At 47.4% G+C, this 15,505-nt stretch overlaps 1 protein-coding gene and 1 pseudogene across 1 annotated transcript in view; one reads left to right on the top strand and one right to left on the bottom strand.

Annotated features, from left to right (window-relative positions):
• Nucleotides 1-3,056: 3,056 nt before the first annotated feature.
• On the bottom strand, nucleotides 3,057-5,000 carry LOC128573346 (peptidyl-prolyl cis-trans isomerase FKBP11-like; annotated as a pseudogene).
• An 8,975-nt stretch (nucleotides 5,001-13,975) lies between these two features.
• Nucleotides 13,976-15,505, top strand: part of UBE2V1 (ubiquitin conjugating enzyme E2 V1) — a 39,355-nt gene continuing 37,825 nt past the window's right edge. The window contains exon 1 of the mRNA XM_053573482.1: nucleotides 13,976-14,056. Within this exon, the coding sequence (XP_053429457.1) occupies nucleotides 14,035-14,056 (22 nt within the window). The 5' untranslated portion in view covers nucleotides 13,976-14,034. The remainder of the gene's footprint in view (nucleotides 14,057-15,505) is intronic.

Raw genomic sequence — 15,505 nt, 5'->3', positions numbered from 1 at the left:
CTCTATCTGAAAAAAAAAAAGAAAGAAAAAGAAACTAAAGCAAAAGTTAATTGCTAAGACGATTATCTAAGCTCTTAAAACTGAGAAGTCCACAGGTTTCTGACTTTCTGACTTAAGGATTGACAGGACCAACGGGCTCACATGACTCATCAGAGCTTGGTTTCTCTCTCTTAGCTCTGTTTTTCTCCAACTTGGGACCAGCTCAACAATCTCAGTGGCAAGAGCTTTCCCAGTAGTTGCAGTGAAACGTCCAGACTCTCATTGGCCTGGATTAGGTAGTGTGCCTATCACCTTGGCTAAAGGTGTGTGTGTGTGTGTGTGTGTGAGAGAGAGAGAGAGAGAGAGAGAGAAATGTTCTATATAACAGCGAGAGAGAGAGAGAGAGAGAGAGAGAGAGAGAGAGAGAGAGAAATGTTCCAACTGGTCAGGTCTGAACTATGTCCACCTGGAGCTGTAGAAGTGTGATTGTGTGATTAACCCTTTCCAAGCCAGAAGAGAGAGGAAGGATCCCAGAAGAAAATCAAGGTATTAACTACAAAAGGAAGTCTGGTGGATGGAGCAGGCAGCCAAACTCTTCTGAGAGGCCAGATGAGCAGCCTCGCGGGCAGAGGTTGGTTTCCAAGCCCTACCAATCTGTCAGTTCTGCCGGAGCCAGCAAGAAGACTCAGCCTGAGTCCAGAGAGAGAAAGTGACTCCCCCAAGGTTCCACAGCTAGTAGAGGCAGAGCCAGGCCTCAAATTCAGACCATATCACTTCTAAATCCAGCAGGCTGGCAAAAACTCCTTTCAAAACCTAAAGAAGGTATGCATTGGGTCTGAGCGTTGGGGCCACTTGTGAGATCAGGGGCTTGCAAACAAGTGTCTCTGAGGGCCAGATGGAAAAATGCTAATTTTTTCTTTTTTTTTTTTTTTTGAGACAGTCTCACTTTGTCACCCTTGGCAAAGTGCCGTGGGTTTGAGCTTACAGCAACCTCAAACTCTTGGGCTTAAGTGATCCCCTTGCCTCAGCGTCTTGAATAGCTGGGACTACAGGCACCCACCACAACACCCAGCTATTTTTAGAGACAAAGGGTCTGGCTCTGGCTCAGGCTGGTCCTGAACTCCTGAGCTCAAGGCGATCCACCCGCCTTGGCCTCCCAGAGTGCTACGATTACAGGCATGAGCCACCGTGCCCAGCCTGAAAAATGCTATTTAATATTTACCTTGTGCCAGACTGTGCAGGGAGCTTTGCACAGGTCCCATCAAGCAGTTTATGCAGCTCTGAAAAGTGAGTACTCTAAGTACCATTTGCAGGTGAAGAAACTGAGGCACGCAGGTCATGTGATATGCTCAAGGTCACACAGCTGGTAGGTGGCAGAACCAAGATTAGAGTCCAGGCCTGACCCAGGGCCCTTGTGCTTTAAACACTCTCACTGGTGAGAGGGAATGAGGCAGGTGACAAGTGAAAATGGTCTGCCACGAGGAACACCACCCGCAGGAGAAACAGCAACTGACAACTGGGGACTGGGATGACCTGGGGACATCAGGCCCCAAAGGGCAGCTGCTACTCATACCAGCTAGTTAAAGAGAAGCCAGAAATGCAGACTTTAAAAACGCTGACGCCAGCTCCGTGCCTGTAGCTCAGCGGCTAGGGCTCCAGCCACATACACCGGAGCTAATGAGTTCGAATCCAGCCCAGGGCCCACCAAACAACAATGACAACTACAACCAAAAAATAGCTGGGCGTTGTGGTGGGCACCTGTAGTCCCAGCTACTTGAGAGGCTGAGGCAAGAGAATCGCTTAAGCCCAAGAGTTTGAGGTTGCTGTGAGCTATGACGCCACTGCACTCTACCGAGGGCAACATAGTGAGACTCTATCTCAAATAAATACATACATACATATATACTCTGGCTCCATGTTTAAAACACCATAGGTAGGGCGGCGCCTGTGGCTCAGTGAGTAGGGCGCCAGTCCCATATACTGAGGGTGATGGGTTCAAAACCCAGCCCTGGCCAAACTGCAACCAAAAAATAGCCAGGCGTTGTGGCAGGCGCCTGTAATCCCAGCTACTCGGGAGGCTGAGGCAGGAGAATCGCCTAAGCCCAGGAGTTGGAGGTTGCTGTGAGCCATGTGACTCCACGGCACTCTACCGAGGGCAATAAAGTGAAACTCTGTCTCTACAAAAAAAAAAAAAAAAAAAAAAAAACACCATGGGTAAAATAAAACAGTTGCAGGAGCCAACTTCTGCCCACGGCCTCCCAGCGGTTGAGGGGTGGCTTGGTTTTAGGCAGGCATGTGCTGCTATCTGGTGGTGATGCAGGGTAGGTGCCATGCAGGGCTCCAGCTCTGACCTGAGGTCACGCATCCCTCTCTGCTCATTTCTTTTTTTTTTCGGGGGGGGGGGGGGTCTGGGCACACGCCTCAGGGCACCTGACCCAACTTTAACCCACTCCCGACTGACAACCAGAAATTTTCAAGCTACGCTTCTCAATATTTTGCAATAGGTGTTACATGCATAAGCATAAAGAATAAGAATCAAACACTACTGACTCGGCGCCTGTAGTTCAGCAGCTAGGGCGCCAGTCACATATACCAGAGCTGGCAGGTTTGAACCCAGCCCCGGCCTGCCAAACAAAAATGACAATTACAACAAAAAAATAGCTGGGTGTTGTGGCCAGCACCTGTAGTCCCAGGAGTTTGAGGCTGCTGTGAGCTGTGACACCATAGCACTCTACCAAGGCTGATATAGTGAGACTCTGTCTCCCAAAAAAAAAAGAATCAAACACTACAAAAGGACTAAGTGACTCGAGCCAGTGGGCCAAATTCAGCCTATTTGTTTTTCTATAGCTCACAAGTTTTTTGGATTGTTTTTTGTTTGTTTGAGACAGAGTCTCACTATGTCACCCTCGGTAGAGTGCCATGGTGTCACCAGCAACCTCAAACTCTTGGGCTTAAGTGATTCTCTTGCCTCAGCCTCCCAAGTAGCTGGGACCACAGGCACCTGCCACAATGCCCGGCTATTTTTGTTGTTGTTGTTGTTGCTGTTGCAGTTGTCATTGTTGTTTAGCAGGCCCAGGCCGAGTTTGAACCCACCAGCCTGGGTGTACATGGCTGGCACCCTACCCACTGAGCTGTGGACATCACCCGTTTAGGGGTTTTTTGTTTGTTTTGTTTTGAAATAGTTTCACTCTGTCCCCCGAGGTAGAGTGCCGTGGCATCATATCTCAAAGCAACCTCAAACTCTTGGGCTGAAGCAATCCTCTTGCCTCAGTTTTTCATTTTTCATAGAGACAGGGTTCTCCCTGTTGCTCGCTGTTCTGGAACTCATGAGCTCAAGCAATCCACCAGCTGCCTGGGCCTCCCAGAGTGCTAGGATTACAGGAGTGAGCCACCACACCCAGCCTCACAAGTATTTTCTAAATGATTAGGAGGGCATATTTCCTAAGACAGGAAATTCAAATTTAGGTGGTTTGTAAAGTTTAATTGGCATGTGGTCACGCCCTCTTATTTACATCCTGTCCCAGGCTGCTTTTGCTCCCAGCAGCAGATTTGAATGGCTGCCTGAAAGACCAAATGGCCTAAGAAAGCCTAAAATATTTACTATCTGGCCCTTTACAGAAAAAAGATACCAAGCCCCCACCCTCGATTTAAAATGAAGAGTAGGCCAGCCCAATAGCTCACACCTGTAATGCCAGCACTTAAGAGGTCGAGGGGGGTAAACTTCCTGAGCTCACAGGTTAGAGACCAGCCTGAGCCACAGGAAGACCTCATCTCTAAAAATAGCTGGGCGTTGTGGCAGGCACCTGTAGTCCCAGCTACTTGGGAGGCTGAGACAAAAGAATTGCTTGAGCCCAAGAGTTTGAGGTTACTGTGAGCTGTGATGCAACAGCACTCTACTGAGGGTGACAAAGTGAGACTGTGTCTCACAAAATAAATAAAGTGAAGATTAAATTGCTCCCCAGCTCATGTTCCTCTAAGCCCTCAGTTCTCCTTAGAGGCCATCACTTTCACAAGGCCCTTGCAAGTCCCCTATATAGGCAGAGAGGTATGTATGCTCCACCTTTTCACACACTAGGATGTTATGGACCCAGTCCTGCATTTTTTCCTTTTACATTGAAGGGTCTCAGGGAATTTCACCCGAAAATATGACTCCTTGGTATAACGAATACTCTAGGGGGTTTTGTTTTTTTAATTACCATTTATTATTTCTTTTTGCTCTTGTTTCATTATTCTTCCTTGAGCTTCTTTTTGGAGACTTTAGGTCTGTTAGCCTTTCTGTATAAGTGATACCCAATGAAGCCTAGGAGGGCTGGCACTATGGCCACGCCTACCACAGGCAAAATGCCCTTCCGGGAACTAGCTTTTGCCAGTAGTTTGCTAGGTTCAGTGCAATCAGCTCCACATCATACTGTGCCACTGCACTGGCTGGGATAAATGATGGAAATCCCCGTTTTCCATAGGCCAAGTGAGAAGGAATGATTGCCTTCACTTCTCTCCCACACACGTCTAGAAGGCTCTGCTCCAGACCTGGGATCACCTGCTTTTGGCCTAGTTCTATAACCAGAGGGTTATACCAATAATGCATCCATCTACCAAGCTGCCCGTGTAGTGTATGTGAAGCATGTCTCCCAAAGCAGCAGGCTCCACCAGTGTCTCCACTTGGGAGTCCGATGGGACTTTCGGTTTCAAACCCAGCCTCCACCCGGCACATCACCCCACTGAGCAGCAGCAGCAGATGAAGCAGGAGTAGTGAGGGGCGCAGGGTCATGACTGGACGCGGTGGGGCACCAAGGCAGGCTGCTTGGATGGCGGGGGCTAGGACAGCCTTCCCTCAGCACCCAGCATTTTGGTTGTTTTTTTGTTTGTTTGTTTTTTGAGACAGAGTCTCACTTCGCCCTCAGTAGATTGCCATGCGTCACTGCTAACAGCAACCTCCAGCTCTTGGGCCCAGACAATTCTCTTGCCTCAGCCTCCCACGTAGCTGGGACTACAGTCGCCAGCCACAATGCCAGGCTATTTTTTGTTGCAGTTTGGCCAGGGCCGGGTTCCATCCCACCACCCTCAGTATATGGGGCCAGCGCCCTACCCACTGAGCCACAGGCGCCACCCTAAAGAATATTTTGAATTTAAGGCCCTTAGAGACTTGGCACTCGTAGCTCAGAGAGTAGGGCACGGACCACATACACTGAAGCTGGAGGGTTTGAGCCCAGCCCAGGCCTGCTAAACAATAATGACAACTGCAACAAAAAAATAGCCGGGCATTGTGGCAAGTGCCCTGTAATTCCAGCTACTCGGGAGGCTGTGGCAAGAGAATTGCTTAAGCCCAAGAGTGAGGTTGCTGTGAGCTGTGATGGTACAGCACTCTACTGAGGGTGGCATAGTGAGTCTGTCTCCAAAAAATATTTATTTTTTTAAATAAATAAAAAATAAAGGTCCTTAGAGATCAACAGGTGTTGAAAGGGGCTTTCCCTCCATTTTAAAGATAATACCTATCTCAGGTTAATTTAATTTCCACATAGAATCATACAAGTCTGTTTCATACCACCCATTCATTCTCTGGAGTATCTATTCATCTTCCCTAGTAACAATTTATTGCTCCTAAACTTATACTCCTCATTTCCCCCTCCCCTCTAAAATCAGGGTATTTAAATTTCTGGATCCCACTGGGATACTGGGTAATCAATCTGTGATTCTCCCTTGTGTGATAAATACATTTGTAATCTCTTTCTTATTAATCTGCCTTATTACGAGCTGATCTTTCAGTGCACCTTCCAGGAACAAAGGGGAAGTTTTCCTTCTCTCTACAACATATTTTGGAGACACTGTCATTATAATGCTATGCTCAGAAAGCTTCCTTAGTCCTTTTTTAGATGCACAGCCTCCCAACTTTGGAATGGACCCAACCTGCATTTTTTTGGTTTTTTGAGGCAGAGTCTCACAATGTCACCCTCGGTAGAGTGTCGTGGTGTCACAGCTCACAGCAACCTCAAACTCTTGGGCTCAAGCGATTCTCTTGCCTCAGCCTCCCAAATAGCTAGGACTACAGACACCCGCCACAACGCCCGGCTATTTTTTGGTTGCAGTTGTCATTGTTGTTTGGCAGACCCAGGCTAGATTCAAACCTGCCAGCTCTGGTGTATGTGACTGGCACCTTAGCTGCTTGAGCTACAGGCGCTGAGCCCCAACCTGCATTTTTTTAACCTCAATGGGTGTTGAGGTCATTCACAGTTGTAGGTGTTACTGTAACTGGCTCCACAAACCCATACACAGACACACACACTTTTTATAATCCTCTCAATCTTAACTGTTTGACCCTTTGAGCTGTTTCTCAGAAATGATGGACTCCTGGCCTTAAGTGATCCTTCCACCTTAGTCTCCTAAAGTTCAGGGATTATAGGAGTGAGCCACCACAGCCAGAAATGAAGGATTTTCTACAAGACAAGGAGTTGAAATTCTGAAGGCTCCAGGGCAGACTTCCTGACCCAAGAATCACAGTCCCCCACAATTTGCCCCCAATGCATGTAGCCCCTTATGATATCACCAGGACCCACCCCAAGGCATGTGGCCCCTCCTTAAAAATCTCATGACCATCGGCTCAGTGTCTGTAGTACAGTGGTTATGATGCCAGCCACATACAGAGGATGGCGGGGTCGAATCCTACCCAGGCCAGCTAAACAACTGGAACAAAAAAAAATACCTGGGCATTGTGGTGGGCACCTATAGTCCCAGCTACTTGGGAGGCTGAGGCAAGAGAATCACTTAAGCCCAGGAGTTTGAGGTTGCTGTGAGCTGTGATGTCACAGCACTCTACCAAGGGTGACATAGTGACATAGTGAGACTCTGTATCAGAAAAAAAAAAAAAAAAGCCCATGACCTTCCTCAGTCAGGGAGTCAGATTAGAGGCAGCTACTCCCCTTCTCATGGCAAGACACATTAAAAAATTCCTTTCTGCCATTATTAAAAATTCCTTTGGCTCAGTGCTCAGCAGCTAGGGCGCCAGCTACATATACTGACCAGAGCTAGTGGGTTCAAATCCAGCCCGGGCCTGCCAAATAACAATGAAACTACAACCAAAAAATAACCAAGCATTGTGGTGGGTGCCTGAGTCTCAGCTACTTGGGAGGCTGAGGCAAGAAAATCACTTGAGCCCAGGAGTTTGAGGTTGCTGTGAGCTATGATGCCATGGCACTCTACCCAGGGCAACAGCTTGAAACTCTGTCTCAAAAAAAAAAAAATCCTTTCTTCCTCGGCAATACTAGTTGGTCAACTCAGTAATTTGGCTTCTGTGCAGAGAACAACTGGACCTAGACCAAAACCCACTTGTGGTTCCCACTGCATTACAACACTGCCATACTCAAGAGAGAACTTTAAGTCTTTGCTCTTAAGGCCAGTAGATAAGAAGGATCAATTCTTAGAAATGGCATTGCTGGGTCAAAGGGTGTTTGTATTCTGAATTTTGATAGCTTGTACCAAATTGTTTTCCAGAGGCTGTGTCCATTTAAACTCACACAACTTTTGAGAGTGCCTGTTTCCCCACACCCTTGCCAACACAGTGTGTTATCAAATGTTTTGTTCTTTGCCAATCTGATAGGTGGTTTTAATTTGCATTTCTCTTACTGTATTTCTTTGAATCTAAGATGTCATTGATTCTAAGATGCAGCCTGATTTCAGAGCTGTTCGGATGTAAAACTGTGTGTGTTACGATCACTGAAATACAATAGGTTGAGTGATACTGGGTATCTAGATTATTGTCAGTTTAAAAGGCATTTGCATTTCCTTATCTGTTCACATCCTTTCCTACTTTTCTTGGAAGGCAGAGTAGTAGTGATTAAGAACCTGGCTTCCAGGCTCAGCGCCTGTGGCTCAAGCAGCTAAGGCGCCAGCCACGTACACTTGAGCTGGCAGGTTGGAATACAGCCCAGGGCCCGCCAAACAACAATGATGGCTGCAACAAAACAATAGCCGGGCGTTGTGGCGGGCGCCTGTAGTCCCAGCTACTTGGGAGGCGGAGATAGGAGACTTGCTTAAGCCCAGGAGTTGGAGGTTGCTGTGAGCTGTGATGCCACAGCACTCTACCCAGGGAGAGAGCTTGAGGCACTGTCTCAAAAAAAAAAAAAAAAAGAACTTGGCTTCCAAATCCCAGCTCTGCCACTTACAAGTTTATGACTTAGGGCAGTTACTTAATCTTTCTGTGTCACAGTTTCCTCACCTGCAAAATGCAAATAATAATGGTACCTACCTCATAGGATAATTGTGAAGATTGGTATATGCAAAACATTATGTTCCCGGAACACAGTAACTATTAATGCTTGACATGATTATAACTTTCTTTTGGGTTGTCTATCTTTTTTGTTTATATAGTAAATTAAGGAACCTCGTTCGTTTTGTCACACCACACACCCCTGCTCCTAGCTTTCATTCTTTTCCCTGACCATAAAAGTAACATGATACAAAATTTAGATGTTACAAAAATAAAATGTACAGGAAAATGCTGATGAAAACTACCCAGTCATCCACGTATAGAGTAAATGAAATGTACTGTGATCCCTCTACTCATCCACTCCCACCCCCTTGTGACTGTATATTTTACAAACTACAACATACATTAAATGTCTTAATGCTATGCTCAGACACAGCTCAGGGGGGTATGAGTTCACATATGTACCATAAAATGCCTCTAACAAATGCATCACAAATCCTGCTAACCATAGATCCCTTCCCAGGAATTTTACTGTCTCTCTTCTGGATCTCCATGACCCTTTCTGTCAACAGTTCAACTTTACTTTCTGTAATTATAAAAAGTATAACATGAAGTTGAGTTGGTTTTTTTTTTTTGTTTTTTTGTAGAAACAGAGTCTCACTGTACCATCCTCAGGTAGAGTGCCATGACATCACACGGCTCACAGCAACCTCTAACTCTTGGGCTTATGCGATTCTCTTGCCTCAGCCTCTCAAGCAGCTGGGACTACAGGCGCCTGCCACAACGCCCGGCTATTTTTTTTTGTTGTTGCTTGGCCGGGGCTGGGTTTGAACCCGCCACCCTCGGCATATGGGGCTGGCGCCCTACTCACTGAGCCACAGGTGCCACCCAAAGTTGAGTTGTTTTAACTATAAATTGGGAATATAAACATAAAGGCTGTGGATAGCATTATATAATTTTTTATATTTTGGATATACTTTTTATTTATTTATTTTTGCAGTTTTTGGCTGGGGCTGGGTTTGAACCTGCCACCTCCGGCATATGGGGCCACCCTGTTGAGCCATAGGCGCCACCCTGGATATACTTTGTCAAATGACTCATGCCTTTCAGATCCCATAGATTCCCAAGCAGCCCTAGTGATTTCCTACTTGTTAATAATAGTTTGTGAATAAAAACTGTGGAACAGTTTTCTCTCAGCTAAACCACTGGACCAGCTTTCTGTATCTATTAGATATGTTTTTTGGCTGTAGGTAACAAGCACCTACCTTTAAAAGCTGCTTAAGCGGGCGGAACCTGTGGCTCAAGGAGTAGGGCGCAGGTCCCATATGCTGGAGGTGGTGGGTTCAAACCCAGCCCCCGACAAAAAAAAAAAAACACCAAAAAAAAAAAGCTGCTTAAGCAATAGTCACTTATGTCTTAAGAACTGTTTAGGCAGTCAGCCCCAGGAGTCCTGTAACAGCTCAGCCACATCATGCCATCCTTCTGAACTAACATCTTCAACATATCAGCTTTATGACCTCTGGCTTGTGCCTCCTGGTCTCAGCTCCAGCCACCACAACCTCATATTGTAGGAAAAGGGACAGAAAAGCTTTCTCTCCATCTTTTATCAGGAGAGGGAAACTTTCCAAACACTCACACCCATGTGGGTACATGGTGGCTGGTCTGGCAGTAAACAGTGTTAAACACACCACCTCTCTGGACTTCCTGCCTCCAATATTGCTGCTGCCCAATTTCGTATCTTCGTCTAGTTCCCTCCAGGCAGCCAGAATGCACTTTGAGAAAACAAACCTGCCCACATTTTGCTAGAATCCTCTCAGGCTCCACCTCCTTCACCAGGGGAAAATCAGCAGGTGCACAAAGTTACTGAGAACTGGTTTCCAAAACTATTTCTCCTTCCTGTGTGACCTGAAAAACCTATCTAACTCCAAGGAGACTCAGTTTGCTCATCTGACAAATGGAGATGGCAATAGCTACTTTTACAAGGGTCACGAAGATTAAATAACAATACCAGCTAATACTTACATAGCACTTAAATTCTTAAATTCTCTATTTCTAGATACCATTTTAATCTTCTCAACTATCCAATAAAACAAGACTCTCTTACCCCATCAGCTGTGTTTACCAGCTGAAGCACAAAGCAAGGGAGAAGAATACCTCTCTGCGAACCTTCCCTGTCTTCCAGGAAGGGGGCGGAGCCTCTTCCTAAAAGGCACGTACGCGGGCAGCACTACAACTCCCAGCAGGCTCCGCGACATCGCTGTACTACGATAACCAGCATTCCTCAGGCCGTTCCGCTTAACATTTTCTTTCAGCGATCTGCTCTGCGCAGGAATTCGAATTACAGTGTATCGTCAGTTTTGCTTGCAAGAAAATCTCTACAAGAACCAAGGATTCAATGCGAGCAAACATTTATGATCATCATGAATAAAACACATGACTTGTGTTTTAATCCTCATTTTTCTACCCATTAGCTCCGAGTCTCATTTTTCTGGTCTCTAAAATGGGCACATTCCTAGGAGTTGGTTCATCTAGTGGGAAGAATTAAAAACTGGATTACCGCCTTGGTAAATGTCAGCTCTTTCAGTGTTCCGTCCTCCTCTCTGTGCCAAAAATTTTATCAAAGCATTTTATCTCCACAGCAATCCTGTGAAGTCAATACTAGAAAGCACTTATTTGGCGACTGCGCCTCACTCTGTTACCCAGGCTAGAGTGCCATAGGGTCAGCCTAGCTCACGACAACCTCAAACTCCTAGGTTCAAGCGACCCTCCTGCCTCAGCCTCCCCAGTAGCTAGGACAACAGGCACCTGCCACATTGAATGCCTGGCTGATTTTTTCTATTTTTAGTAGAGATGGAGTCTCACTCTTGCTCAGGCTGGTCTTGAACTGAGCTCAAGTGATCTTCCTCCTACGGCCTCGGAGAGTGCTAGGATTAGCCACCACTGCAGGCCAACTTGCTTTTTAGAAAAGAAGACTGATGTCAGGAGAGGTTCAAACGTCTTACCTGAAGTCACACAGCAAAGTGAGTGTTGAAGAAGGACTTGAACTCAGAAAATTTCACTCCACACCTTAGAAACCCAAAATGCTTTCACTTACTATTAATGCTTTACAGCTACTAAAGTCCAGGGCAAATATTTTCCATGCTTCCCAAGGGAAACTTTTATCACGATACAAGAAATAAGAAGTCCCTTCACATGTGGTCAGTGCTGGCAAGAAGGAACACTTGGCACTTTGAGAGCTGATTACAGCTGAATTTGACTTGGTAGCAGAAATCAGGGAAGGCTTTCTGAGGAGGTGGTGCTGCATCTGAAAATTGAAGAGTGGGAACAGCACAAAGACCCTGAGGGAGAGTGCATGTTGTGTTCTACAGGCCTTTAAAAGGACCAGTGTAGCTGCAGAGATCCAGAAAATCTCAGAGGTGTAGGCAGTGCCAAGGCTAGGATAAGATTAAGTGAGGCAATTAGGGGGCAAACTTTATGGAGATACTTACTTGTAGGGTTGTGCAAATGCAGTGTCATGACTTGAGTGGAAGACTTCAATTTTGATGCCCTAGACATCCCAGTGGCCTGGCTCTGAGTGCAAGGCATTATGGGTAGAGTGTCATCTATCCTGGTTTGTCCTGGTTTCCAATTGTCCTGCTGAGATTTTTTTTTTTTTTTTTGAGACAATCTCAAGCTGTCGCCCTGGGTAGAGTGCCGTGGCGTCATAGCTCAAAGCAACCTCCAACTCCTGGGGTCAAGCGATCCTCTTGTCTCAGTTTTTCTATTTTTAGTAGAGACAAGGGTCTCGATTTTGCTCAGGCTGGTCTTGAACTTGTGAGCTCAAGCTATCCACACACCTTGGTCTCCCTGGGATTGCTAGGATTACAGGAATGGGCCACCATCCCTGCCTATCCTGGTGAGATTATAATAGGTCTCCCTTGTCCTCAGTGGGTGATAAATCTTTGGTCACTCAACTTGCAGAGTTTATATTTTATCAGGAGGAAATGGGGAGCCACTGAAGGCTTTAACAGGAGACTATCTTTAGTATACTCTAACCATCATATAGAAAATGGATAGTGTGGAAGAGGATGGAAGCTGCTGGAGTCCTCCAACTGGGAGGCAAATGGAGCTTGCCCTGATTGGGAGAAGTGAATGTAGTTAAAAAAAAATAATAATGAATTGGATTCCAACTTCCTTGTCTCTCTGTATTTACAGTCCTTGTCCTTTTGCCAGAGTTTTGCCCTGTGACCTTATGTCAATTCCTTCACTTCTCTCACACTCAGTTTCTACATTCATATAAGGGTTTCTCAGATCATTTGTGATAAAGGAGGCACTGCTTCATGGACTTATTTATTTGAAAATATATTTCCGCCAGGTGTGGTGGCTCACACCTATAATCCCAACACTCTGGGAGGCTGAGGCAGGTAGATGGTTTGAGCTCACAAATTTGAGACCAACCTGAGAAAAAGTGAGACCCGGTCTCTAAAAAAATAGCCAGGCGTTGTGGAGGGTTCCCAGCTACTTGGAAGGCTGAGGCAAGAGAATCGCTTGAGCCCAAGAGTTTTAGGTTGCTGAACTATGACACCACAGCACTCTACCGGGGGCAGGAAAGTGAGACTGTCTCAAAAAAAAATGACAATAATAATAATAATAATATATAGGTGGCGCCTGTGGCTCAGTGGGTAGGGCGCCGGTCCCATATACCGAGGGTGGTGGGTTCTAACCCGGCCCCAGCCAAACAGCAACAAAAAAATAGCTGGGCGTTGTGGCAGGCGCCTGTAGTCCCAGCTACTCGGGAGGCTGAGGCAAGAGAATAGCCTAAGCCCAGGAGTTGGAGGTTGCTGTGAACTGTAACGCCACAGCACACTACCGAGGGCGATAAAGTGAGACTCTGTATCAAAAAAAATAAAATTATATATATATATATACACACACACACATACATATATACATTTCCCAGGGCTTTTGTACAGGCGGTTCCCTTCACCTCATCATTCGGGTCTCCGTTGGAATATGACCACCCTAGGAGGCCCTTCCTGACCATTCTGTGCTGCCTGTTACTGGTTTATTCTCTATCCTATTATAGTTACATTCTCTATTTATTTATTTGCTCTCCTCTGTCTCCAACTAAATTGTAAGCCCCCGAGAGCAGGAACTTGCTTCCTCGGGGATATATATCCAACCCCAGAACCTAGCACCGTGCCTGACACATAGTAGATGCTTAATAAATATTCATTTGGATCAATGCATAGATCGATGAGAGAAGAAATGAATAAATGAAAGGGCGGATGGATGAGCGAATGCGTTCCCTGCCTCCTTAATGGCTCAAAATCATTTAGCTGCACCTAACGCAAGCTGCCTCTGGCCGGGATCCCTCGATGCAAGACGACCTGGCCCGGGTTCAAACTCTAACTCAGCCACTTAACATCTGAGTTTAGATAAATTGCTTCATGTCTTTTAGCTTCATTTTTCACATTAATCTTGACCTAGTAGGGATGTTGTGAGGATTCAACTAGATAGGAAAATGCCCTGAGCGAAAGAGGCTCTTTTTGTTTGGAAACTTGCTTTTCTCCTTCTTCTTTCACAATCGCGCCTTCCCAAGCCTGATTACCCCTGCCCTTCTCACCTAGCACCTTAACACCTCCCTTGCACCCGAGCCCAGAATGTCTTGCAGGTTGCTGGGCCCTCGCGCACCCGAGTTTCAGCTCTCCAAAAGGGAAAGGGGGAGAAAACACCTTCACCGCCCTGAGTCGCGCAGGTCCGCGGAGCGGGCGTCAGCGATGGCGTTTGCGCGTGCGCGCGCGCCTGCGCATCAGGGCCAGGGGAACGGGTGGGGGGTGAAGAAGGGGCCGGCCTTCGAGCGACAGCGACGCAAGATGGCAGCCACCACGGGCTCGGGTGAGCGAGGGTGCCGGGCTCGGCCAGCCGATGGGGCGCGGGCTCGGGCCTGAGCCGGGGGCTCGCAGAGGCCCCTGCAGCAGGCCAGGGTCTCCGCGCCGCCTCTGTCCGCTGGACTCCACGGCGGCGATCGGCGCGGCCTGATGGGGGAGGAGGAGCAGGCGGTGGCCAGAAGCACGGGCGGGGGCCTGAGGGGCCAGTGGGCGGCGCGGAGAGGCCCAGGACGGCGTGAGGGCCTCGATCAGAGGAAGGGCCGGGCCCGGCGGCGCTGCTCGGGGGCCGGAGTGGGCAAGGGGCAAGCCCTGGAGCACTCCTGAGGAGATCGGGGCTAGCGACTCTGGGAGGATCGAAGGGTCCCCGGAGAATGAGGAGGCTCCCCAAAGCGGAGGGACGTCCCTTACTGGGTGCTGGAGGTCCAGGTGAGGGGGAGGGCTTGGGATATCTGTTTGGAAGGGACATCAGAGAAGCCCCTCAGGCTGGATAGGAGGAAACAGGATCCAGAGAGGATCTCCCATTGGTTAAGGGAATGGTTCCAGCGTTAGTTTTGGGGATGGGTTTAGCTGAGAAATACCTATGTTGATTTGAAAGAAGGAGCCTTGGAGTGTCTGCTCTTCGTGGGAATTAAGGGGATCTTCGCAGAATGAGTGAGGAGGGAGAAAGGATTCGGATGCCAGAGGGATCTGATTGGAGCAATAGTGAAATAAACCCATTATTACCAGACCCCTCTTCTAGGGACAGATGAATTCCTCCAAGTTAGGTTTCAGCAGGCAAGCTCTCACTGGGGCAGTTGGTGGATATTCTGACATTGGATGAGGGGATTGTGCAGATGGGATTGTGCCCTTGGGGTGACTGGTTGGGAGCAGGGGTCCACTGAAGGAGTCTCCTGCAGAAGGTGAGAGTGGGAACAGGTCAGGTTCCAGAGATACATCTTTTAAAGAAGAATTTCCTTTTCCTATATTGAGTGAGAGGGAAGCATACCCTAGAAGTGTGTGTCTTTTTGGAGACTGTCACTCCTTTGCACTCCTTTGGATTATTGGGTCAGATATGTGGGTTTAGCTAAAAAGTTCCCCCATTGGCTGGGAGTGAAGAGAGGAACAGATGAGATGGGAACTCTTGGGTGAAGGTGCAGCATTAGTGCCTGGTGGTAAAATTGGCCAAAGAGGTTCTCCCAAATGGGGTGAGGGTGGATTCCCTCTGATGGAGGGCACAAACAGGGCTGCGATGTTCCCCACAGTGGGCCTGCAGGGACATCAGCCTGAGTACTATAGTCCTGAGACAATTTAAGGCCACAGCAGCAGCAGTGTAGGGAAAGGATTGGTGATCTAAGGGAAATGGTGTGAGGGGACTCCATCTTTCTAGGATCTTGTTTCTCTAGCATCCAAGGAGCCATACTTGTTTGAGTGTTGAGGTGGGAATAAAAGGAACTGGATGTAAGGGATCTACTGAAGT

This window comes from Nycticebus coucang, chromosome 21, assembly GCF_027406575.1.
Source record: "Nycticebus coucang isolate mNycCou1 chromosome 21, mNycCou1.pri, whole genome shotgun sequence".
In the NCBI taxonomy this organism is placed as follows: Eukaryota; Metazoa; Chordata; class Mammalia; order Primates; family Lorisidae; genus Nycticebus; species Nycticebus coucang.
The sequence above is the reverse complement of the archived record's forward strand: the minus strand, read 5'-3'. Positions and strand labels throughout refer to the sequence as shown.